Source organism: Beta vulgaris, chromosome 8 (assembly GCF_026745355.1).
Source record: "Beta vulgaris subsp. vulgaris cultivar EL10 chromosome 8, EL10.2, whole genome shotgun sequence".
NCBI lineage: Eukaryota > Viridiplantae > Streptophyta > Magnoliopsida > Caryophyllales > Amaranthaceae > Beta > Beta vulgaris.
The window spans coordinates 6,819,551-6,844,075 of record NC_079209.1 but is presented as its reverse complement, the minus strand read 5'-3'; the positions used below and the strand labels follow the sequence as shown (position 1 = coordinate 6,844,075).

Genomic DNA, 24,525 nt, shown 5'->3' with positions numbered 1-24,525 from the left:
ACTCTGGAGCATTTCCTTGGAATTTTTCTTGAAACAAATTTGATCTACTCTATACATTAAGGTCATTGTTTGATCCTGCAACACCAAAATACGCATGCCAGATCCAAAGATCTACAGAGGCAACTGCTTCAAACATTATTGTTGGATGACCATAATTACCTCTGGTGTATTGCCCTTTCCATGCAGTTGGGCAATTCTTCCAAGGCCAATGCATGCAATCAAGACTTTCGAGCATGCCAGGAAAATCATGATACTCCTCGTGCATCTAAAGCAATCGTTGGACATCAGCATTAGTAGGCCTTCTCAGGTACAACCCTCCAAATGCATTAATAACTGCACGACAAAATCTGAATACAGATTCTATAGCCGTGCTCTCACCTATTTTGATGTCTTCATCAACAATATCAGCAGAAGTACCATATGCTAATATGCGAATAGCGACAATGCACTTTTGTAATGGGGACAAACCCATTCTTTTTGCAGCATCAAATCTTTGTTTGAAATATTTCGATTGGATTCCAACAGCATCTACTATATAAAGGAACAATTCCCTTCTCATACGGAACCGTCGACGGAACATGTTATCAGGATAAATCGGTTGGGTGCGAAATAGTCTAAATAAAGACGTTCTGCACCACCTTCACGATCACGAGGAACACAATCTGTCGATGGATTTTGAGATAGTTTTTCAAGGAGATACGTTTCCGTTTCTTCATCACTGTCATCCCAAAATTATTCATCCATCTCTTTCATCTAATCGACGTTGGTTGATGAACTAGAATTTTGAGACATTTTTTTTAATAATATGATGAGGTTAATAGATGGATGTTGAAGGCTTATAGAAGAGACTACTTAGATGATGTGAGAGTATATGAATTTTGAGTTGTGAGGATTCTCAAATGACATTGAACTCAATATATAGAAGAATTTGCAAACAGACACTTTATAACGGCTAGTTCTGCATTGGTACTTTCCAACGGCTAGTTTATTATTGCTACTTTCCAACGGCTAGTTTAGGAAAGGTACTTTTATATATTAAAATTTCTGATACATAACTATGATTACATTACATTAATACGATCACCGGTACAAAATTACAACATCCTACGATATATGAATATTAAAACAACATAATATGAAGCCTTTCCCACTTCTCAGATGCCTCATCAGTTTTCTTCTTATTAGAATAACATAGTAATTTTACGATAGCTCACGCTTAGCCTTAAGAAATTCACAAACTTGTATGTGATTTTGCAAAGTTCTTTCATCCATGTTCGAGGTATCCTTGCAAAGAAGCTCAAACTCTTGAAGTCGAATGCACTCCTCGAATAAAGATAATTTTTTCATTTGTATATCTTGAAACTTTTCCCACTTCTCAGAGACCTCATCAGTTTTCTTCTTATCACCTTCCCCTTACCTTTTGCTGCTGCTTTTGCTACCTTTTGTCCTGGTGGTCGATCATCCATGTTTTGTACACTTCTACTAGACTCACTTGCACCTGGATTTGACGATGACGAAGTGTAGGCACCCGCAGCAAAAACTTTTGTTCTCTTTGATGAACCCCCATTTTTTTTTTCAAACTCTTGCCACTTTGGTTGATCTCGAAGAATTTCCCAAGAATGTGTGTATGGAAACTTTCTCTTTTTGTTACGGCTGCTCTAAATGTCATTTGCCAAATTGATAACAAGTGTGTCATTATGACCGCTTGGGTGGCTATCCTGGATTTGTATATAACACCCATTTAATTTGGAAACATCGACACTCATTTTGTACCAATGATTAGAAGTCGTCTTAATGGTCACAGACAGACCTTCCTTTCTCCATTCATTGTAGTAATTAGAAATATTTTCCCAAAAATTGTTCATTGATTGGTCAGTTCCCGTGACACCATCAGTTGAAATTGTTAACCAACTCTTGCATAAATCCACGTCTTGTGCTGGGCTCCACTTGAACTTGTCTAATTTTCCTTGATCTTGAATATTTTCTTGTTGTTCCTCATCTTCAGGAACTTCAGTTTGAGACTCGTTACCTGTTGTTGGAGGTTGTTGATGCATACCAGATGAATCAAGACTTTTCCTTCTTGTATTTTCGTGAGGATAATAAGATGGACGGGGGTAATAGTTTGGCCTAATCGGACGATTCCCTTGCCCAACAGGAGACGAGTAGTAATAGGTAGGGTGGTAATACATATGAGCATCGGGGGGATATTGTATATTTTGGTTCAGACATGTTTTCATGATATTGTGGACGCATGTTTCTTACATGATAATTGTGGGGAGTTGGGCGAATTGGAAAAACTTGGGAACTTGACAAAGGGTTGGAATTTGATAAGTTTGGAGAATTTTCTACGTAGGAATAATATTGACTATATCGATCTTCAGAATTATCCATTGTAAGAAAATACTTGTAAGAAGTTGTTGGTAATTTTATTGGGTAATATGAGAAGTGTGGTAACTAAAAAAATTACTGCTATTTATAGACAATTTTTAAGTATTGAAATTTAAAATCTTCAGTTTTTGAATATTTTTTTACAAAAAAAATTAACGTTGAAAGTATCTGTTATTTTTACAAACTTGTATTTGTTGCACAGGATTTTGATGGAAACAAACTATCACAATATACCTGTTGGAGAGTAAAAACTTGTAGGGCCCACATAAAATTTACCCAAAAATTGCAAAGAAGAAAAGTGAGTTTCACGCATGATTGTCATTCATGCGTGTAGTTCAACCAAAAACTTTTCTCTTTCTTCAACTATTCTTCCTTTTTGCTCCAGCTATATTGCTGAAACAAGCTAGTAGCTTAAACCAAGCTAACTCATTCCTTCATCTCCAATGGTCCAGCATGTCGCTCAGCAAAGTATATTTCTCAAGCGACATCACAAAGAAGACCGTTGGAGATGCTCTTAGTTCATGTAATCCATATACAATAAAAAATTTAGAAATCACATAGTATAAAGTTTGATCCCGAGACCTCAAATACATATACTAAAGTCTTAACCACTAGGCTAAGTTTTATTTAGTGTTATTATTATCATAAAGTATTATATTAATAAATAAAGTTTATCTTCCCGGAACATAGCCCGGGCCTAATAATTAGTTTTTGCATTAAAACAAGCGCAACCCAATTAATTCAATTATTAAACAAATAACACTCACGACTTATTTTAATTAAAAAGATGGATCTAATCTTCACACACTATCTAATCTTGACACTAATCCATGCAAATGATATTGTCTTCATATTGTTATCTACGAGCCTTATATGTAAGCAATACACACGTTAATTCCAAAACTTATTTTCTATTATATATTTCATCCATATTATAGTTAAAATTACGCTTAATATGTAAAAGATTAATAGTTAGGTGAATTTATAATATATTAATTCACTAACATAAAAAAACTAATAGATATTGCGAGTGATTTTTAATATTAATGTTTTGTGAATGAATTTTGAATAAAAATAATAGACATAAGGTAGTGAGTTTGATTGAATGAAAGAATATCAAAGGTAGTGAGTGTTTCAGACTTTTGCATGTACACTTTCCTCTTTTATATAAAAAAAGTCAAGATGTTTTGTTCATTTACTTTTAATTGAAATATTTGATGTATATATATTTTTAACTTGTTTAGAATCACAAGTTGAAATGAGAAAAAAATCTTAAATTATTTTCTTGTGTAATTTTTTTCATTTCACTAAATCATTAACGGTAATTTAGTATTTCATAGGGGCACCATCTTCTTGCCCCCTTCCCTTATATAATTGAGATAATATAAAAGGCAAAACTGATAACAAGTTCAATAGTAAACAAAAAAAGAGTTGATGTAAAAGTTTAAACCTATACAGAGTTAATCTATCGAAGTATCTCCTCCTTTAACTCGCTCCCTTTTGTCTTACTCCTTATCTTATAAATTTATCAGAGTATATTTTCTCACACTCCACTGTAGTTGGGTATGGGCCGGGCCTGTTCACAGGCTCGGCCCGCGGGCTTGAGTAAATGGCGGGTCGGGCCGGGCCCGGGCCCATGAGTGGCGGGTCGTGCCGGGCTTGAAATTTTAAAAATTTGTCCACGGCCCGGCCCATGTTTTATGTTGTATTTTTGACAGTTTTAGAGTAAAAAACAAAGAAAAGGAGCGTTCGGCCCCCGGGCCGGCCCACGCGGGCTCATGCCGGTGCGGGCCGGAAATAAAATTTCTTGACCGTGACAGGCTCGCGGCCCACGTAGCGGACAACGGGCCGGGTTGTGCGTGCCGGGCCGAGCCTAAATCGTGTCGTGCCGGGACGAGCCCAAATCGTGTCGTGCCGGCCTGGCCCATGCCCACTACACTCCACATAAAAAATTATCCCAAATAAATTATTCTTTATTTAGTCTCACTCTTTATATCATGGGAATATATTTTGTCCCACTCTAAAATAGAAAATGACTCCAAATGCGCATCAAATTAGTGTAACAAATTAGTGTAACTACTTAGCTTGGGTCTTGTTAAAAAAAAAAAAAACCTACTTAGCGTGGGTATAGTAGGATTAGTGCAATCTAAACCAATAAAAAAAAGTATTGATTCCCTTAAAAAAAAAAAAAAACAAAAAAACAAAAGTATTGATTGGGAGAGTAGTTGACCTCCACAGAATAATAATTTAGTAACAAAATCCCACAAATATCCCCCTTTTTCCTTTCATGTGCTAAACACAAGATAAGCGACAAAAAAAATTTAACTCTGCTGTCCAACATAAAAACAAGATATACTCTTTACAATATCATGTATCCTTCCTTCTTTCAATCCACTGATGATCTTCGATCGAAATCCGAAACCCTAGGTGAGAGAGAGTAATACTAACATTTTGATTTTTCTTCCTATTCAATCAATTTTTTTTTGTTAATTTTGCGGGAGAGAATGAAGGGGCTTTTCAAATCCAAACCTCGAACCCCGGCTGAGATTGTTCGTCTCACTCGAGATCTTCTTGTTCAATTTGATATGAACAGTATTCGCGAGAGCAAGCGTGATGAGAAGGTTATATTTCACACTATTGATTTTGTTTGTGATGTGAATTTTGTATTTTTATTGTTTTGTAATCAATTAAATGAATCTACCTGAAGAAAAATCAATTGATCAGTGTAGTTTTATTGTTTTAATATGTTGTTAGATTTTGTATCTAGATCCAATTGACCGTATTGTGTTCGTTTTATTATTTTTGTTAATCCTGTCAATATTTTGATTTTGTTATCTGAATTATATTTTGAACGTGTGATTTATGACAATATTATGGATCTTAATTGGGACAATTTGATTCTTTTTGTTGATTTTTCTGGATTCTTTTTGTTGATTTTTCTGGATGAGTGGTATGAAAGTGTGAATTTTTCCTAAGAAAGTGCAAACTTTTTGGTTTTTGAGGTTTTGTAAGGTGAGTAAAATTTAGACTAGATAGTAAAAGCTGTCTAGGGAGGCCAAGTTGGAAGCTGTTTTTGGTCCTAGTTGCCGTGTGGCGTGTGGAGAGTCCGACTTTGAGCGATTCCCTTTTACTTTACTAAGTGGTCAAGAGATGGCTGGATCCATTCACTTGGATCGCTATTTTCTAGGTGACTCGCTTTTGGTTGATGGATTACTCATGAGATTTTAGGCAACAATGTAAGTGCATCACATATTGTGGTTTTGAGGTGCTGTGAATTACAATATAGTGACTGGAATATATCGTAATTCACATATCACAGAAAGTCGGAATCTTTTGTTCTCCATAGAATTTATGGGCAATTATTGGAAGACCTATCAATTTCTAATGAACTTGGACACTCCTCATTCTTTGACTTTTGGATTACAATGGGCTAATTTACAATGGCTCATAACTTATTTCGAAAACAGTCGCTAGGTGGTTGGCTGGTCGCTGTTATGGTGCTAAGGTTCAGTCTGAAGTAGCCTCACTGTTATCATAAGCTAAGCTTGTGTATGTCTGACCTCTCTTACTGTGCTATGGTGGGGGGGGTCCTCTTAAAGGTGTTATGTGGTTGACCTTTGAGAAAGTGTATAACTTACTGCTGAATCATGGATATTTGGGCAATGAAAGAAGTCCTCTAGATTAATTTTGTCCATAGATGTTAAATATCTTGATGCAATAGTTCTCATGGCCCTTTTTGATTTTTGGCTTCCCGAAGTCGAACTGTTCAGAATGACAGCCTTATGGGGCTATAGAACTCATATTTTCCAGGTTTTCAATTTTATTTATTGTTTAATGCTGACTTCTAATTGGTGAGGTGTAAATCTATAATGACATTGTGCCTATTCAAAATCGAATTAGCAGCCTTCCTTTTCCCTTTTTCTATTGCTGTAATTGCCCTTGTTAAAAATGAGAATTCTGCACTTTTTCTTACAGTTCACATCTTTTGCTGCAATGTGGTGAGATCAAAGAGTTGCATCTTTATGTAGAGCACAGTTTTAGCATAGTCTAATAGTTGTTCTGCATGGTCCTTGGAAAATTGTACTTTTAACTTCATAAAAGGGTTGATATTTGGTATGTGTGGTGTCTATATAATTGTATCGTAGTTCAAGTTGATTCTTTCTTTCTTTAATTATGTAGGCGAGTTTGTATAATTGTTAGATTTTCGTTCATAGTGCTGATGTGTGTAGTGACCTGTTTTTTAACAGCTGTTAAGTTTGGTCTCGTCTGAAGTTGAAGTTTATGTTACTTGAACTAGATTTATGCATAAAAGCCATAATATATAAGTATGCTAATTTAAAATCCAAGCTCGTGTTATACTATCATGGACCAAATGTACATATTAGGTTGAAAATGTTAGGAGGACCTGCTTGATCAAGAAGGGAGATACCTTTGTACAGGACGTATGCTGCTGTTTTTCAAGTTGCTACGTGATGTTTTATTTTTATAATGATGTATATACTATATAGTTACCGCTAACTTTGTGAACATTCCTTCTACAGATGGTAGAGCTAAGCAAACACATTCGAGATCTAAAATGTATTTTATATGGAAATAGCGAAGCAGAGCCAGTTGCAGAGGCTTGCATGCAGTTAACCCAAGAGTTCTTTAAGGAGAACACATTTCGCTTGCTGGTCAATAGTCTTCCCAAATTGAACCTCGAGGTATGTCACTTGTCTACGTGTGAAATGGCAAAATTTGGGACATCAGTTATATTCTGGCGTTCGATGTAGCTTCTTTTATCGAGTTTTGAGTTTCGGCAGTGCCAAAGTTTTGCTTGATCAGACACTTGGTTTAAGGGCACATGCAGTGATCAGTCTAACATTGTTCCCCTTAGTTTTCCTAATTGTGTGAGGTAATCTTTTGCAGGCTCGTAAAGATGCCACTCAAATTGTTGCTAATTTGCAAAGGCAACAAGTTCATTCTCGTTTAATTGCATCTGATTACCTGGAAAGAAACAAAGACCTCATGGATATTCTTATAACAGGGTATGTTAATGGGATGAGAGAATTAGAGCTGATTCTTTTGACAAGTTTCTATTGAATGATAACATCTTTCTAGTGCCGAATTATCATTCAACTCTTTGCACAACATATGCTATTGATTAGGAAATAATGTTTCTTGGGTTAACTAGACTGCCCATGTAACTCTTCCCCATCTTTTAGTGGTGTCTGGAATTTGTTAATCTTTAAGGAAGATTAACGTGGTTGATTTGCTCATTTAGCTTGTCTTCTTGGTATATGGATATCATCCTTGAGGGTTTTTCTTTGTAGCATAAATCAAGCATATGAGTTATGATTCTTAGCTCAATACTTTTTGTACAGGTATGAGAATACAGACATGGCTCTGCATTATGGTTCCATGTTGAGGGAGTGCATACGTCATCAAGTTGTGGCCAAGTGAGCTATCTTGACTCTTGAGTAATGGTAGTTCAAGTTTGATGATGAATTTTTTTTCTTTCGTTTCTACTTGGAACTTGCATGGCTTGGACTTGACTGTGTTGGAGTTTAGAAGTATAAACCCTACCTCAGAGAGGATCTTTTCTATTCCTTGCTTCCTCAAACATTTCTATAAATCTGATCTATGATTGTTCGCGACAAATCATAGAAATGTTTGAGGAAGCAGTGAATAGATCAGATATAAAGAGGAAACTTTATTTAACTTTATACACTGAATTTGCATGGCTTAGAGTTGATTTTGCCAGATTTGAAATATATAATCCTACCTTATATTAAGAATCTTTCATCTTTGTTGGCTCGTTGCTTCCTTGACTCTTAAGGTTTTCCCTTGTGCAACGTGCATTGTCTCATATATGCCTCTAGCACCAATCAATAGTGTGATAAAATCTTTTGTTAGTTTTACAGGCCAAAAGCTTACCCCCTTAATGTTATTTTTGTTGGACTTAATTGAGCTTTATTTACCATTTTCATTGGCATTGGTGTGTTTGATACTATAATCAGCCTGCCATGTTTTTAGACATGTAGTACAGTGCATATGTTTTTGCTGATCTGTATTATCTAAGCTCCAGTGTCATGATTATCTCTGACATTTATGCATTTATGTCACAGATATGTATTAGAATCAGAACTTTTGAAGAAGTTCTTTGGATTCATTCAGCTCCCAAATTTTGACATTGCTGCTGATGCTGCTGCAACTTTTAAGGTCTGGATTTCTTTTTTATTTGGAGTCTGTCTGCTCTTGGGACTGAACATGGTAGTTCTTTTTTCATGATTTATTATAATTGGAAGGTCTTGTCTTATGTCTCAAAAGTGAAGGTAAAGTACAAGCTTTAATTACTTTATAGATGTATATATATGTTATAGTACATGTACATGGGTATAGTGCACCTGAAACTCAATATGGACTTGGTTTGCTCTGGTCTCAACTATGCCCCAGCTAGATTGCAAAAATATATGTCAGGAATTTTGACTCCATTGGGGTCACGATGCAGGAACTCTTGACAAGGCATAAATCTACAGTGGCTGAATTTCTTTCGAAGAACTATGATTGGGTAATTACTGTGGACATTATTCTCCTTTTTCTTTCATTATGGCAGGTTTTAATTTTTTTTCCAAATTATGCTACTCTATGCCTTGTCAATTTGAACAATATGAGCTATCTAGTTTGAGAGCCTTGCAAACTAGCTGAAAGAAATTAGTGTTGGGAGACGATAGATGCATGAGTCGTACTGAAAATGGATCACAACTCAGAATTTATAGGATTACAAGTTTGCAACTGTCACTGCCTTTTTCTAGGCAGTCAATGTCTCATTAAGTTGCTGACCCGGTCCTAGAAATTACAAATGGCTGTATTGCTGCTCATGCTACAAAACAGCAAATGTCATGAATCTAACCATTGTTTTCTTCGTAATATTTACTGATTAGAAAGTGAAAGACTTTGTTTGGTAGGAAGGATTTGGATGGAAAAGAAAGGAACGGAGAGGTAAAAACAAACTTTCTCATGTTTGGTAAAAGAAAATAAGAGGGATTTGATTGGAAAGGAGAGGAAGTGGAAGGAATATAATACTCTCAAATCCTTGCTTTTCTTTCCTCCCAAAATCGGAGGAATTTGACTGGAAAGAAAGCTAGGAAGCTTTTACCTATGTTTTCTTTATTTCCTTCTTTTCCTTTCTTTTCCTTTCTTTTTCCTTCCTTTATTAAAAAAATACCAAACAAAGTGAAAAACGAGGGAGGGGAGGAGATGTTATAAGATTCTGGAGCTGAATTATTTCTGTAATTTACTGCTGAAGAATTCTTAATTTGGTTGGATGGAAAACATTTTCAACCGGAGATGATTTTTCATGAAAACTCATGCTGCAGGGGAAAACATAATTGTAGATTAATTTCTCTTTGTTTGGTTCCTTGCTTGAAAAGTTGGAGAAGGAAGAATGAAATAGAAGGGAGATGAAGGATTGCGAAGAAGGAAAGGTGAAGGTAAAGAATTGGGATGAAACTGCGGCTTTTTTTCCTTTAGGAAGGATAATGTTTCCACCCTTTACAGACCAAACAAAGGAAAATGGCAAAAGCACTTTTTTCGAAATAATTTCTGCCCAACCACACTCTTTACTAAGTGAACAAAATGGACACCATTGCAGTCTTATTTGGTTAGAGATGGATGTTTATGGAGACTAAAATGGTATATATATATGTAAAACAAATGAGCAAAAATCATAAAATGAACAAAATTTATAAAAGGAGCAAACGTTTCTTAAAATGAGCAAAAATTTCTTAAAACAAACAAAAAGCCCGGTTTTTGCTTAAGCCTTGTTTTCATTGGATCATATATACATACATATACATATATACATACATATATATATATATATATATATATATATATATATATATATATATGGATGACACGAAAGAAATGCACGGTGTATATTTATCCAATTGCGTGCAATTGGATATGCTTCACTTGAACATTATCTTTGGAAATTATCAATATAATGTCTTTGAAAGCGCTTGATTTTTTAGATTATGAACTTAATGAATTCAAACCTTTCTATAGGAAGTTGTAATGCTTTATTTAATTTTGTTCAGAGTTTGATTGTTTTAACCACTTCGATGCTGAACATAGTTGAATTTCACTTTGAGTTTCTGAGTTTGTTGCGTATTTCAGTTTTTTGCAGAGTATAACTCAAAACTGCTTGAATCTAGCAACTACATTACCAGAAGACAAGCAGTCAAGGTATGGTAGATGTGCAATTGCAATAAGTTACTACTATTTTTAGGACGTGGGCTACTTACTTTTGAATTGAATGATCATCCTTTTACAATGTAGCTAAAGTTGAATTGTATGAGCTGATACACCTCTTAACAAATTTTTAATTGTATGAGCTGATACACCTCAAATTTTGTCTTTCGAGGAAGGAATTGATGATTGTGTAATTTGTTGGCAGAGTTTTATTTCTCAACCTTTTTTTTTAATGTTTTTCAGCTTTTGGGAGACATGTTACTTGATCGTAGCAATGCCGCAACAATGACAAAATACGTGAGCTCGAGGGATAATTTAAGGATACTCATGAATCTTCTAAGGGTAACTTGTCCCAGCTTAATATTATGAACTTCCATATAGTGATATTTTTTTTAGAATTACTTCATTGAAGAATATGACTGTATGATTTCTCAACTCATGTATTTTCTTGATACAGGAGTCAAGCAAGACCATACAAATTGAAGCATTTCATGTTTTCAAGGTTTTTTTTTTCTACAATGACAATTACATAATAAATATCTATTTTTACAATATCTATTTTTACTCTTTTAAATGTGTTTTGATTTCCTAAACAGCTATTTGCTGCAAATCAAAACAAGCCAGCCGATATTGTCAACATCCTTGTTGCAAATAAGAGCAAGCTTCTTCGATTATTAGGTGATCTGAAGACCGATAAAGGTAAGACTATTACAAAATTCTCTCTTTCGCCCTTGAGTTGGCGTTTATGGGAATTAACAATTTAGGTTTAGGATAAACTAAGACCGGATATTATTGAAGAGCACTTTCACACTTTTTGATACAAGGTGTTGATGTTTTTGTAGAGGATGAACAATTTGATGCTGACAAGGCCCAAGTCATGCAAGAAATCGCTTCTCTTGAACTCAAGGAGCTTGTTGCATAAGTTTTCTTTGTTTTATGTGTATTATCATTGCCATTGTTCATCTCTCCAACCTTTCTTTCCCCTTCATCGCGTTTTTTTTAAACATAAGCTTGCGATTTCGGTTGCGCTATGGTGCTATCTGTTTGCCACAAGTATCTATCTTTTGCAATCCTTTTGTTTTTGCTACTTATAGGTATTAAAGTAGTAAGCAGCATTTAGTTCTCAGTATCTTGTAATTTTGAGTTTATTGAGAACACTCTTTGTATTTAAAAAACATCGTCGAAAGGTAAATATGGTTGATTCGATGAGTTTAAAGTGAAATGCATTTTTTTTTTTATCACCTCTACAGCGAAATTTTTAATGTACTCTTGTTCTCTTCATCTGAATTTTAACAAATTGATTTTGTCGATTTTCTTTATTTTGTTGATTAATAATGATATATACTATTTCAAATTTACTTTTACTAATAAAACCAATATCTACTTCCCAATGATTTGCTTGTGTTATCATTTTCGGTTACTGATTTGATGGATTATGAACTTTTTTCCTAACAAAGTCGAACCAAATATTACTCAACCTGTTTTGTGTAAAGATTTCGTTTGAGATTAACAATATACTCTTCATGTCATTATTATATAGTCTATGTTATTTTTGTTAGATTTTATGTCATTAAATAAGTGTGAAGTTTGTTACACAATAAGTTATTGTAAAATATTACACCTAAAATACTCTTATATGAAAGATATACTTAATATTGTTTTTTACCTCATCTGACGCTCTTCTATTATACTTGTATGTTTTAACTTTGGTGATACAATGTGTAAGTGAATTCTAGCAATTGTATTGAAAAATATGTAGTTGGAAACTTGTGTTTCATGTGGATTCTGGAGGAAATGTTGTAGACTTGTAGCCGTGGGAAGTCATGGATCTGGACATCTGGTTAAAAAAAAAAGTAGAACAAAAAGTTCATAGCAGCATATTGGATCGGTATATTCCAAAGTATATTTGAGAATGCCATGGAAACTTCCAACCTTATTTTAGTAAAAAAAAAAAAAAAGTAAAGAAAAGAAGGGAATAAAGAATTGCTCCATAGTCCACATGATTTGACAGCCATATTCATGCCTTCCTTGCTCTTAAAGTGTTGATTCATTTCCATACACTCCTTGTATCAATTATATGACCACTATATAGCTTCCTCAAATGTAGTTTTTCCTCCGTTTTTTTTTAATTTACTCACTTTACTTCGAGGAAGAATCAAGGAAGAAGTACAAAAGTATAAGAGATAAACTGAAAAACTGGAGAGGGAAACTGAAATGTGAGATAGAGAAACAAAAAAGTGGGTTAAAGTATTAAAAAGTGAATGACATAAGTTAAAAAAGAGGAGAAAGTAGATGTGATATGTTACCAAAAACAGAAAAAGCAACAGTCTGTAGATGGAAAGGAAACGGACTAAAAAAAAAAGTGTATAGATTAAAAAAAATGGATGGAGTATATCTTAACCATTAGTCCATTACTCATTAAAATCATTGTTTGACAAGCAATCAAACATAATTGCAACTCAACTTAAAAGTCTTACAATTTTAACATAATTGGTTTGAATCATTGATTTATGATTGGTTTATACTGGGAATGACTAAGTTCAAATTCATCTATGAATAGATGGAAGTGTGTTAATGTTTATCAAAATGTTCAAACATGAAAAATATTAAATTCACTTATTAGCTACTACTCATCTTTTAATGTAATATTGATACGTAAAATATACAATATAGACATGATAATTAAGTTATATATATATATATATTATATATATATATATATAATATATATATATATATATATATATATATATATATAACCGTAAAAAATCTATTTAAAAAACATAAGCTGGAACATACTTTGCAAAAATAAAATAAATTGTCAAAAACATTGACTTGCTCCTTGTCAAACTCCAAGCTTTGGACTTGAACCTAGATGAAAGCTCTATCATTCAACAACTTTCACCATTTAGTTTACCAAAAGTCAAAATGAGATCATATCATTTCAGGTAGAGATGGCAAATCGAGTTGTGTCTGGTCACATGTTCATCTAGATATGTGCACAATTTTTTTTGTAATCTATGTAAATATAAGATATTGCAAATATGACAAATCAACCAGAACAAGTCGTGTTCGTATCATGTTGCGTCGATTTCTTGTCATCTCTTAGTATTTTCATGTCCATAAAGCATCGACTTTGATCTTATTGTCGTGTAGGGTCAAATAGGGACAATTGTTAAATTTTCTTTTTGAATAACAACCCTAAATGTTTAAGATTGCATGAAGCATAAGTGCCTTGTTTCATTATAAAGTTCTCTCGATTCATTTATTCTATTATTTTCTTCTTTATTATTGGCAAGTACTTCCTCTTTTTTTTTATCTTTCTCACTTTCCTGTGCACATTTCCCAATGCACATCTTTGAACTTAAATGAAAGTTATAACAATTGAATATTAATAATATACTATTTGAGATAAATCAAACAAGATCCTACGTAACTATATTTTTTCTTATAAATTGAAAAAAAAAAGAGAAGATTGAATAGCGTTAGATTTTTGGTAAAACTCCCTTGTCTAGAGTGAATCTACTGATCACAATATCTAGGTTACAACCTAAAGCATATTCTAAGTATCTTTGAAAAGATATCGTAATACAAAAGTATATCCTAATATTTTTATATTCTATCACACCCCCGCAGTCATAGCGGGAGGTGGGCGGACGCTAAGACTGAACTTAAATTCTAGAAACAATTGGTGCGGAAGTCCTTTGGTGAAGATGTCAGCAAACTGATATCGAGTAGGAACATGCAAAACACGTACGTGACCATTAGCAACTTTTCGCGAACAAAATGAATGTCCATCTCAACATGTTTGGTGCGTTGGTGTTGTACGGGATTGCGCGACAAATAAATCGCGCTGACATTATCACAATAAACAATGGTTGCTTGTCGAATAGGACAGTGTAACTCTAGAAGAAGATTACGTAACCAAGAAGCTTCGGCTACAACATTTGCAACGCCGCGATACTCGGCCTCTGCGCTAGATCGAGAGAGAGGGGGTTGTCTCTTAGACTGCCAGGATATTAAATTGTCACCAAGAAAACAACAATAACCCGAAGTAGAACGTCTAGTATCTGGACAACCACCCCAATCATAAGCATGACAATGAATCTCAAATAATTCTACCCAATTAGAGTATTGCACCTTCTCCCTATCAAGAATCAAGGGTATGTCGTTCTAGATGTTACTCACCGACAAGGCCGGATGGTAGTTAGGGTTATGCGATGGGGGAGGAGGCGGCGTTACCTCGGCGTCGCTTTCCTTGGTCATAGTTAGGGGCGGAAGCAGAAGGTAGGCGACGAGGGCAGCAGGTGAGGACCGAAACAGAAACCGGAAAAAATCGAAGCTAAAAAAAAACAGGTGCTGGGCGAAGCACCGGAAAAAAAAAGCTAGGATTTTGTTTATTGTTTCTTAGGCTCTGATACCATGTTAGATTTTTGTTAAAACTCCCTTGTCTGGAGTGAATCCATTGATTACAATATATAGGTAATAGGTTACAACCTAAAGCATATTCTAAGTATCTTTGAAAAGATATCGTAATACAAAAATATATCCTAATATTTTTATATTCTATCAAATAGTGTCAAGATTCTAAGTGAGAACGATAAAAAATCGAGGGAGTAATATTCTATTCCCAACCCTCATTATTCGTATAATCAAGTTAATCACCAATTTAGAACTCGAACTCCCCTCTTCTCTTCCTCACTCACTCCACAGTCCCCTGTAGATTGACAAAAAATGGCTACCAATGGTATCACCTCGTTTCTTTTTTCCTTTTTTTTTCCTTTTTTTTTCGTTTACATAATTTGTTCTACAAATCCTAATGTTTTTTTTTTTCATTGAAATTTGTTAAAAGTCGAATTCTTTTTCATTTTTCTTGTCATTTTTTGCTTGATAGTGCCACTCTCAGATTTCCTTGCAACTGCTGTTGATGCTGCCAAGAAAGCTGGCGAAGTCTCAATCTTTCTATCTCTATATATCAAATTGCAATTTTATAAAATTCTATCACTTAAAAAATGACTGAAAAAAACTTCTTTGTTTGATTTACAGGTAATTCGAAAAGGATTTTATCAAACCAAAAATGTAGAGCACAAAGGCCAGGTTACCCTTTTTGTCACTCTTTCTTAAATTTCTTTTTTCTTATGTTATGTTAATCTAAATCTATGTTAAAATTTCTGGGGTAGTTGTAAATTTTGTGATTGATTACATATTTCTTGAGTTCAGTTAATATTTTTTTTGGTTAGATTTAGTTGAAATATATGAATGTACAGCCAAAATGTGGTGGTGTTTCATGTTTGATGATGTGGAATCGGCAGATTGTGCATTGTATTATTTATATTCTGATAGATTGGAGTGAATTGAGTTATGGGCAGTATTGCTTTTTGATCAATTTATTAGTGAATTAAAGTTTTAAGGGAATTATAAATAAATTTAATCTGATAAAGGAATGATGTTGAGGATGATGTATTTATTTTCCATAATAGTGTGAATATTTGCTGAATTTATGGTGATCATCGTCTTCAGATTCGCCATTTCATACCTAACATTGCCCTTTTGAGTTAAGGCTTTGCTAATGCATGTCTTTGCCATCAATTCAACTTTTAAGGTGGTGATTATCAAAAATGAGATTGAGTCGTGCTTTTAAAAGCAATGCTATATAAAAGGTTGAACAATCAAGTGGAGAGAAAATGAAATGATAACTGTATATATATGAACTTTAGGCCATTGCTTTTGGTTGATAGAAACTGCAGTAAGAAAGATTTGAAATGACTGTTAAAAGAAAGCTCTGTGGTCTGATGGTGTTTGAAGGCCGTAATAGAAGGGATCGGATTCTTTATTTTCATTATTGCATCCACTCGTAATTTACCGTGAAAACTTTGTATACGGGGTTGGTGGTGAAATACCTTAATTTAGCAGGGATTTGTTGGATTTATATTGGCATTGTGGATGTATCAGTATAACAAAGATTCAGAGGATATGGTATGTTCTGGCACTTGGAAGGGGTATCTAAATTTAATTGGCTACTTTTATCAGACTAAGCTGTGGATGTACCACTTTATTACTATTATGTAGAAACAGTTTCTACATTCCTGAACATAGTTTGTTGGGGACTGAGCAAATTAGGTAACACCAAGATATGTACTTGAATGCTTATGCATATATAATGTCCGGTGTTTTGGTTATGATTTTTCAGTGTGTACTGTAAATGATGTAGAGTTATATATAGAAATCAGAGAAAGTGATTGGTTAGCTGATGTTGAAACTAAAATTATCATGGCCAAAGTTAGCAATTCACTATTGTCTTATTCACTTACTTGTCCAAGCAGGTGGATTTGGTGACGGAAACTGACAAGGCATGCGAAGAGCTTGTCTTTAATCATCTCAAGCAGTATTACCCTGATCACAAGGTCTTCCTCTCTTTAATTCTCCTATCTTTTCCTTTTTCAGAATGTCTTATGATGACAACAAGACAAAGTTTTTAACATAATATTCTCCGTTTATCGTTCCAGTTCATTGGTGAAGAAACTACAGCTCTCTATGGTGCTACAGAACTGACAGATGATCCAACATGGATTGTTGATCCACTTGATGGGACAACTAACTTCGTGCATGGGTAACTAGTTACTAACTTACTACCTTTCTCCTTCCATGTTTTACTTACTGATTTTAAGTTGTATTCCCTGCAAATAACAACTCTCAGGTTCCCTTTCGTGTGTGTATCAATTGGTCTCACCATCCGAAAAGTCCCAACTGTCGGTGTCGTGTATAATCCAATTATGGATGAGGTGAGAACTGCCAATGCTTATACTTTATGGTAGGAATGGAATAATGTGAGTCACTTCAAATATCATAAGTGACTATGTAAACCTTCTTGACCTCTCGGAACTCAGGAAACTTTTTTCTTTTGATTTGCATAGTGGAAGTGATATCTTCTAGTTTTTTTCCTTGTGTATTATAAAGTTGTTTGGTTGATCATGGAGGTTCCACTTACCTGCAGCTTCCTCTATTTTGTGGGAGGTAGAACTCCGTGTGTTTTTTGCAATTGAAACAACTCCACACTCTTCCAAGTTCCTCCTCCTAGAAACTTTAATTTCCCATGTTCTTTTTTATGTAAACCAAACAAGTACTTGTCAGGTGAAGTTCAAAACTTGTGATTAGTTATGTGAACCGACATCTGGCTTTTGGTTTTTCAGCTCTTCACTGGAGTCCGAGGGCAAGGAGCTTTTCTAAACGGAAAGCCTATACAAGGTATGAGTCTTTGATTCAATTGCTAGCTTCTGGATTTCCTAAGCACTTTTTTGATCGGAGCCTCATATGTTGCCTCTATGCAGTGTCTTCGAAAGATGAACTTGTCAACTGCCTCCTTGCAACAGAGGTATATAGAAAGACTTTTGCTATTAACTTTTACCTTTATGAACGATAATACACTTTTGGTAATAGATTCTATATTTAGTTGTGAGATTTCTTCTCAATACTTGTAATTAGGGGTGCCAATCGAGTTGAGCAGCTCGCGAGCAACTTGAACTCGACTCGGTCAAAGCACGACTCGAGTTAGCTCGAGCTCGCTCAAATAACCTTCCACGTAACTCAATTGTTTTCAATTAATTTCTTTTTGAAATAAAGAAATATATATTAACACTCTAGAAAAATATATTGATCTAGTATAAAAAAGAAAAAATTGTAAAAAAAAGAAAATATAATAATCAAATGCTAGAATTAGGTGAACCGGAATTCTAAACGAGCTGATCTTGAGCAGCTTGACTCGACTCGAAACTTAGCGAGCATGAGTTAAGCAAGCAAGCCTCTGCTCGTGATCGACTCGCTCGATTAGCACCCCTACTTGTAATATTCGGTTTTTTTTTTTTAATAATTCAAAAAAAGTGAATGAAATTCAACTTGTGATTGTTTATTCCATTTGCTGGAGCAGACTGGCACACAACGTGATAAAGCCACTGTTGACGCCACAACAAACCGAATTAACTCATTGCTTTTCAAGGTATAAATCTGAACCCAATTGTCGGAATTTGATAAATAAGCATTTTTTCATAAGATATATCAATGTCTCCGGTAATCTATCAGGTGAGATCCGTAAGAATGTCAGGCTCCTGTGCAATGAACTTATGCGGTATAGCTTGCGGAAGGCTTGATCTTATGTATGAGATTGGATATGGAGGTGCATGGTATGAATTTCGTATTATCCTTGCTTCTTTATCTATCATTTTATGGTTTGGCTGGATAGGGATATTTAGAGGGAGGGGGATGTCAGCTTCCCTTGTCTTGATACATGGGGAAAGGAAGACCAAATCATTCTAATGCTGGAATAATTTGAAAGGAAAATGCAATCTCACTCTTCTCTGTCCTTCCTTCCCTCTCCTTTCCTCCTCTGCCTTTCTTTCTATCATTGCTACCCAAACGAAATGTTCAGGATTTGTCTGAATTTAAAAGGGATTTTGAAGGTTAAATTATGTGGAAAAAACGCTCATGTTCTGCAGTTTTTGCCTTATGTCAGGGATGTCGCAGCTGGCATTGTAATTGTTGAAGAGGCTGGAGGGCGTGTTTTTGATCCGTAAGATGCAAAACTGCCCATGTTCTATTAATTGTTTCATTCTATTGATTTGAATCTTTGCCATTGAACTCAAATAAGACATTGTTATTTTGTTAACATTTGGAGTGTGTTTTTGCTGCTGTTTTATGATCAGGTCTGGTAAAGATTTTGATATTACAGTCACTCGAGTAGCCGCTTCAAACCCCCTTATTAAGGATTCATTTACTGAGGTTTTTCAACAATCTGAATGAGAAAACAAACTAGCAAACTATGAACAATACATTCAATTCATATTACAAGCTGCTGTTGCACTCTTCTATCTGTCAGCACCAGCATTTGGTATGTAATTTTTTGCACATTAGAAAATTTGTCAAGTTTTGCTTTTTAATCCTAATTAATGGTCCTAATGTATTGAACAAACAGAGAAGTGCATTACCACTTAGATTATACATAAATGAGCATGATGTGCAATATGTTCCTGGCTAATAGTCTTTTCATATTTTTGCAAGTTCTTTATCGTATGTTGTTTTATAACGAATTGCATATTCTTTTATGAATGAAGATGAGAAGCATTCTTTTATTCTGAACTATATAACTTTTTTTTACTTCAAACAATTTGTTATCCGGGAGCATGATACTACTGTACTGTATCTAAGATCTAATAACAGATGCCGCCTTCTCATTGCCTATCTGTATGTTTAATCCCTACGTTACATTATCCCCCCAACGTCCGGCCGGGGGAGGGGGGAGAGTTTCTGCTAAAGGTAAAGAAATAAAGCTTATAATAAACCTAGCTAGATTTAATTTAATGTCTATGTCCAAGGCTCTTAAATTGTTGATTACTGCTACTGTAGTTTTCCCTGATTAGTTGCTGCTTTCTGCAACCTCAGTCTTTTTTCTATTCGAAACAATGATACCCAGTAAGAGTTCAATCATCAGTAGTACAAATACCAGAATAATGTAGGCTATGTGCCAAGTAAAACCAGGCTTGAGGATCCGGAGACCTTGAAATATATTTAATATACTGGTAAGGATTGTTATTTGCCCAACACTCTGGTGGACTTTGTTCCAGTTCGCTCTGTACTTGTGGTCTTTATCTGGCCTTAAGAAAAGTGCTGACACCTGAGAAATATCCACACACAAAAACATGAAAAATTACTCTTAAAACTTTGTACTTTGGCAAAACAGGGATGGCGCGGGTTAGATTAGGTGAATCGGTAATATTTGCGTCGCATGCGTATGCGTTGCATTTGAAGTAGGCATAAGTATGGCTTTGGTGTGCTATATATAAGTGAATATGGACGTCAATAGTCATACCCACCAGGAGTAGCAGATACTAGATAGGTGGTAGACGGCACTATATTCGCCCACCTCAAATTCACATGCGCTGCAACTGCAGTTGTGGATTGGGGTTGAGATTTCCTTGGTTTTAATTTTCACCACATTAATGCTGGATTTCGACTTCTCGGAAAAAACTTTATCTTCCCAGTGGGTCAAAATCCACTATAAATAGAACTAAATAAATAGTGGAATCCAACTCATCAATTTTAATAGTTTTTTATTTTTCTATTTCTAGTGGGTTAACTACCCACCGGGTAAATGTAGCATTGTCCCGACTTCTCCAAGAATAAAAATCGCAGTTAAACGACTCAGCAAAAGTAGGGTACTATGGTGGGATTTGAAATTCATGCAGTCAAGGTTAAATATTCTATTTTAACTTCATCCCTCTTAAATGAATCCCCTATATTGTATATTTGCAAGTTCGACCAATTTTGTTGTCTTGAAGCAATAGAATTGATGATGTGATGTCACCTTAACAGTCCACTTGACAGGCGGTAATAATGGTGGTAATGGAATATAGTTTTAATTTGTAAGAAAATTTCATGTTCATATCCATGGTAATGAAATTTCATCTTAAAATATGTGTTTTTCTTCATAAGCTTTCATTACAACTCAATGCTGCCTTCCCAAATCCCAAGTGCTAACATATGGTAATGAAACTTTAGAAAAATAATAGTAGTACTATGGATATTGACATATGGAATTCCTTTATATACCACTATATAACGTATTACCATTACCATCATTTATAACGATTAAGGAAATAGGTTGCAACATCAGTTCTCCCACCTATATTAGGATGATTGGATGATGTGCGAGGGTAATGCATCCAAGTGGTGTGTAACTACTACATGAAAAAATTTCTAGCACGTTTGTTACACAAAATGCTTGGTGGATATACATGTATAGTACCTGAAGCGTGGCCATGCAAAAGAGGAGGGTGCCAAAGAATCTGTGGAGCTGGTGGTGATCGGCCGAGCCACTGGCAAGTTTAAGACCGGTGGCCCAGCCCGTAACGCCGAGAATGTAGGCTGTGAGTTGACAACCAGCATGGAGGTAGAACCAAGCTGGGTCTGCTGATGGAAAAAAATTCTTCGTATGCATTGCAATTAATGCTCCCACAGGCATCAAAAGTCCCCAGCTTATTACGTTTATTATCCCATGCGCCTGAAATCAAACTTTTACTTTTACGTTCATTTGCACAAGGAAAAGTGTGTCCAATACTACTTGAGATATAGAATAACACAAGTTTAATCATAGAAATTAAAACTTTATTTGTTGACTGGTAGCCTAGTAGGCCACTTTGCCGCCCTATATATATATATATACTAGTCTTATATGCACACGATGCGTGCGTTAATTTTAATTATGTTTTAAGTGTTCACATTATTATATTTGTATCTTTGAATATTGAGTTTTCCTTAATATATTTTAATGAGAATGGAAAAAATGTATGTTAAATTCGAAAAACAATACCAATCCGAGACAATGTCCGGACCCAAATACTAGTTGAAATTAAAAAGGGTAACAATATCTTCAAAAAGATCATTCTTTTGCCTCACGTATCTGTAGGTCAACACAGTTTAAGCCTTTTAAATTTTTCTGTAGAGTTATAGTTATATTCCTATTCAAAAATTTCTTTGAATAAATCAAATTAAAGCGTGGAAAACTTTTTATATTTCAGAGGAAGAAATATCACTCTTTTTTTTGTGTGTTTATTCATCATCTTTCTCTTTTCTCCTCCACCATTTATTACTTACATTTTTTTTCTCTTGACCTATTCAGGAATCAAACAAACGAAAATTATGTTTTTCTTTTAAAAGAATGTTTTTTTTTTAGAAATATTTTCCGTCCAATCAAACATAACATAAAAAATAAATTACTGCGTGTGTAATGTGTTCTCTATGTTACCATTTATTATTTTCCTTCTCCATGCAACACATTTCAATGTACTATTAAGAAGAAACACACGTACGTAATAGTAAAGCTATAATAACAAAACTTACAATTTTCAAGGAAGAATCACAATGTATGGCGCCAGAATCAAGATTAAGTGAGGCCATAGAACGAAGGGATGGCCCTGACATACTATGCTCCTCAACAAAACCGTCCTTAGAAAGCAGGCCTTCTTGCCAAACCATATTAACCACCGATTTAACATTAGGAACATTATTAATCGTTGCAAAAATAATAATCTCATCTTTAATATTTTCTGCCTTTAAACCTGTCACGTTAAAACTCAACACACCCTCATCAAGCCTGGTCTTATAGGAGCTAATAGCCGAGGTGTATGCAATGACGGACCCATTTTTCGGACTCCGATGCGCAACCAAACACTGAGCTCCAATCATGCCCTTTGCGGTGGGGTTAAGAGCCCACGCCACCCACATTGAGCTTGTACCGTGGTGGCGGTAGGCGAGTTCGAGAGTTTGTGTGGGAGGTTGGTAGGTGTAATGTAGGGCGGAGTTTAATAGAGGGAGATCAACACATTTTTTGAAGACGTTATTTGGTTTGTTTTTGGTTGGTACAAAGTTGTATTTAGTGCATGGAGCAGGAGTTGATTGAGCGTAGGAAGGTAGAGTTGTAATTAGTAGTATGAGAATGAGAGAAAACATTTTTACGTAAGATAATGATTGTGTAGTTTTTTTTTGTAGGTTTTGATTGTTATAAGGGGATATTTACAATGGTCGAAAAATATGGCGAGAGGATAGGAGTGACAGATTGTAATAATATGAAAGTGAGAGGACAGGGAAATAAAGGGATTTTTAAATCAATTGTTTGATCATATGATGTGAATCACCATTTTCAGTGAATACTAATGTATCAATAGATGTTGATTGATCAACATATTATAAATTTATAATAATTGTCACGTTAAATTATCTCCAAAGGAAAGAACGGGGTTTGTGTTCCTTGTGCAAGTCGCACGTTCAAATATATGCACGCTCAAATTTAAAGAATTTGAATAAATCGTATTCACAATATGTCAATATCTTATTGTGAATCGGAAATATGATATATAGTCAATTTTTGTATGATATATCCACTTTTTATATAGTAAATTTTTGAAAGCTATAGTCAATTTTCTTATATAGTCAGATTTGGTCTCTGTATGATATAGTCGTTTTTTTTTTCTTATATAGTCAGTTTGGATGCATAATAAATTATTGTGAATTTGATCCACCCAAGATGTAAATTTATAATTATCGCCATATATACATAATATATTTATTAATAAACTCTCTTATGCTAATTAAACAACATATGTGGTACAATTAATTAATGATGTGGTGCTTCGTGTATAAGAATTTATATTCTATGTTAGAGGCTAAAATTTTGCTTCACATCTTAAAAGAGCACAATGAGGAAACAGATCCTTAAACCTTAAGAAACTCTGAAAGGCCCCCATTTTGCTCATAGTAATTAAATTTAGCAGGCCATACAAATAGCTTTATGTGAACTGGACTATATTGTTGGGCTTCAGTCCCAGATCAAGCTGCAACCAATAGTGTGTCAAGAGAACAAAGGTCAATTGGGTTCATGTCGTCATTTCGTCATATCCATACATTGATTATCTCTATTATATAAACCAAGAGAGGAGGTGTAGCGTTCCTATTTGAAATGACTAGAATACCCTCTAATAAATTAAAATAATATTTTTTTTATAATAAATTTAAAAATGAGAATCAATGCAACTTGCCATATGGAATAAGTCAAAAATGAAATATGCAACCACCATTAATAACTTGACTAGATTGACACAATCAATTCACGAAATTAATTAAAATCTTCAATTAAAAAAAGTTAGTAATATATACTCACATCATAATACTTCGTATTTACAAACTTCAAACAATATGGTTTATTAACATTTACAATCGTTGAAGAACTATACTAAAGCCGCTGGCAAACTATTATTAAATCTCGACCAAAGTTTTCTAACGGTTAAAAACCGGTCACCTTTTGTTCAAAAAGATAATATCTACAAAAAAAACCTCAATAATTTAAATCACTACCAA

At 34.5% G+C, this 24,525-nt stretch overlaps 4 protein-coding genes across 5 annotated transcripts; 2 read left to right on the top strand and 2 right to left on the bottom strand.

Annotated features, from left to right (window-relative positions):
- Positions 1 to 265: 265 nt before the first annotated feature.
- LOC130589812 (uncharacterized) lies at positions 266 to 580 on the bottom strand. The gene has a single exon (XM_057391399.1). The coding sequence runs from the start codon at positions 578 to 580 to the stop codon at positions 266 to 268; it is 315 nt and encodes a 104-aa protein (XP_057247382.1).
- Positions 581 to 4,678: 4,098 nt separating this feature from the next.
- Positions 4,679 to 11,845, top strand: LOC104900879 (putative MO25-like protein At5g47540). Of its 2 annotated transcripts, XM_010688409.4 has the most exons (11): positions 4,680 to 5,009; positions 6,930 to 7,091; positions 7,297 to 7,415; positions 7,752 to 7,826; positions 8,496 to 8,589; positions 8,879 to 8,938; positions 10,549 to 10,617; positions 10,867 to 10,965; positions 11,081 to 11,125; positions 11,220 to 11,322; positions 11,466 to 11,845. In XM_010688409.4, exons 1-11 carry the CDS (start codon positions 4,893 to 4,895, stop codon positions 11,543 to 11,545), a joined length of 1,023 nt encoding a protein of 340 aa, XP_010686711.1. In that variant the 5' UTR covers positions 4,680 to 4,892; the 3' UTR covers positions 11,546 to 11,845. The 2 variants fall into 2 exon arrangements, with proteins under 2 accessions (XP_048490513.1, XP_010686711.1); XM_048634556.2 differs by lacking the exon at positions 8,879 to 8,938 and having other exon boundaries at positions 4,679 to 5,009.
- Positions 11,846 to 15,217: 3,372 nt separating this feature from the next.
- LOC104900878 (inositol monophosphatase) lies at positions 15,218 to 19,651 on the top strand. Its single transcript, XM_010688408.3, has 12 exons — positions 15,218 to 15,370; positions 15,518 to 15,573; positions 15,670 to 15,720; positions 16,947 to 17,027; positions 17,130 to 17,233; positions 17,321 to 17,405; positions 17,814 to 17,868; positions 17,952 to 17,995; positions 18,548 to 18,616; positions 18,700 to 18,800; positions 19,130 to 19,186; positions 19,320 to 19,651. The coding sequence occupies exons 1-12, from the start codon at positions 15,358 to 15,360 to the stop codon at positions 19,414 to 19,416; spliced, it is 813 nt and encodes a 270-aa protein (XP_010686710.1). The 5' UTR covers positions 15,218 to 15,357; the 3' UTR covers positions 19,417 to 19,651.
- Positions 19,652 to 20,029: 378 nt separating this feature from the next.
- On the bottom strand, positions 20,030 to 23,135 carry LOC104900877 (cytochrome b561 and DOMON domain-containing protein At4g17280). Its single transcript, XM_010688407.4, has 3 exons — positions 22,513 to 23,135; positions 21,419 to 21,673; positions 20,030 to 20,287 (listed from the first exon to the last, which is right to left on the bottom strand). The coding sequence occupies exons 1-3, from the start codon at positions 23,119 to 23,121 to the stop codon at positions 20,030 to 20,032; spliced, it is 1,122 nt and encodes a 373-aa protein (XP_010686709.2). The 5' UTR covers positions 23,122 to 23,135.
- Between the last annotated feature and the right edge of the window lie 1,390 nt (positions 23,136 to 24,525).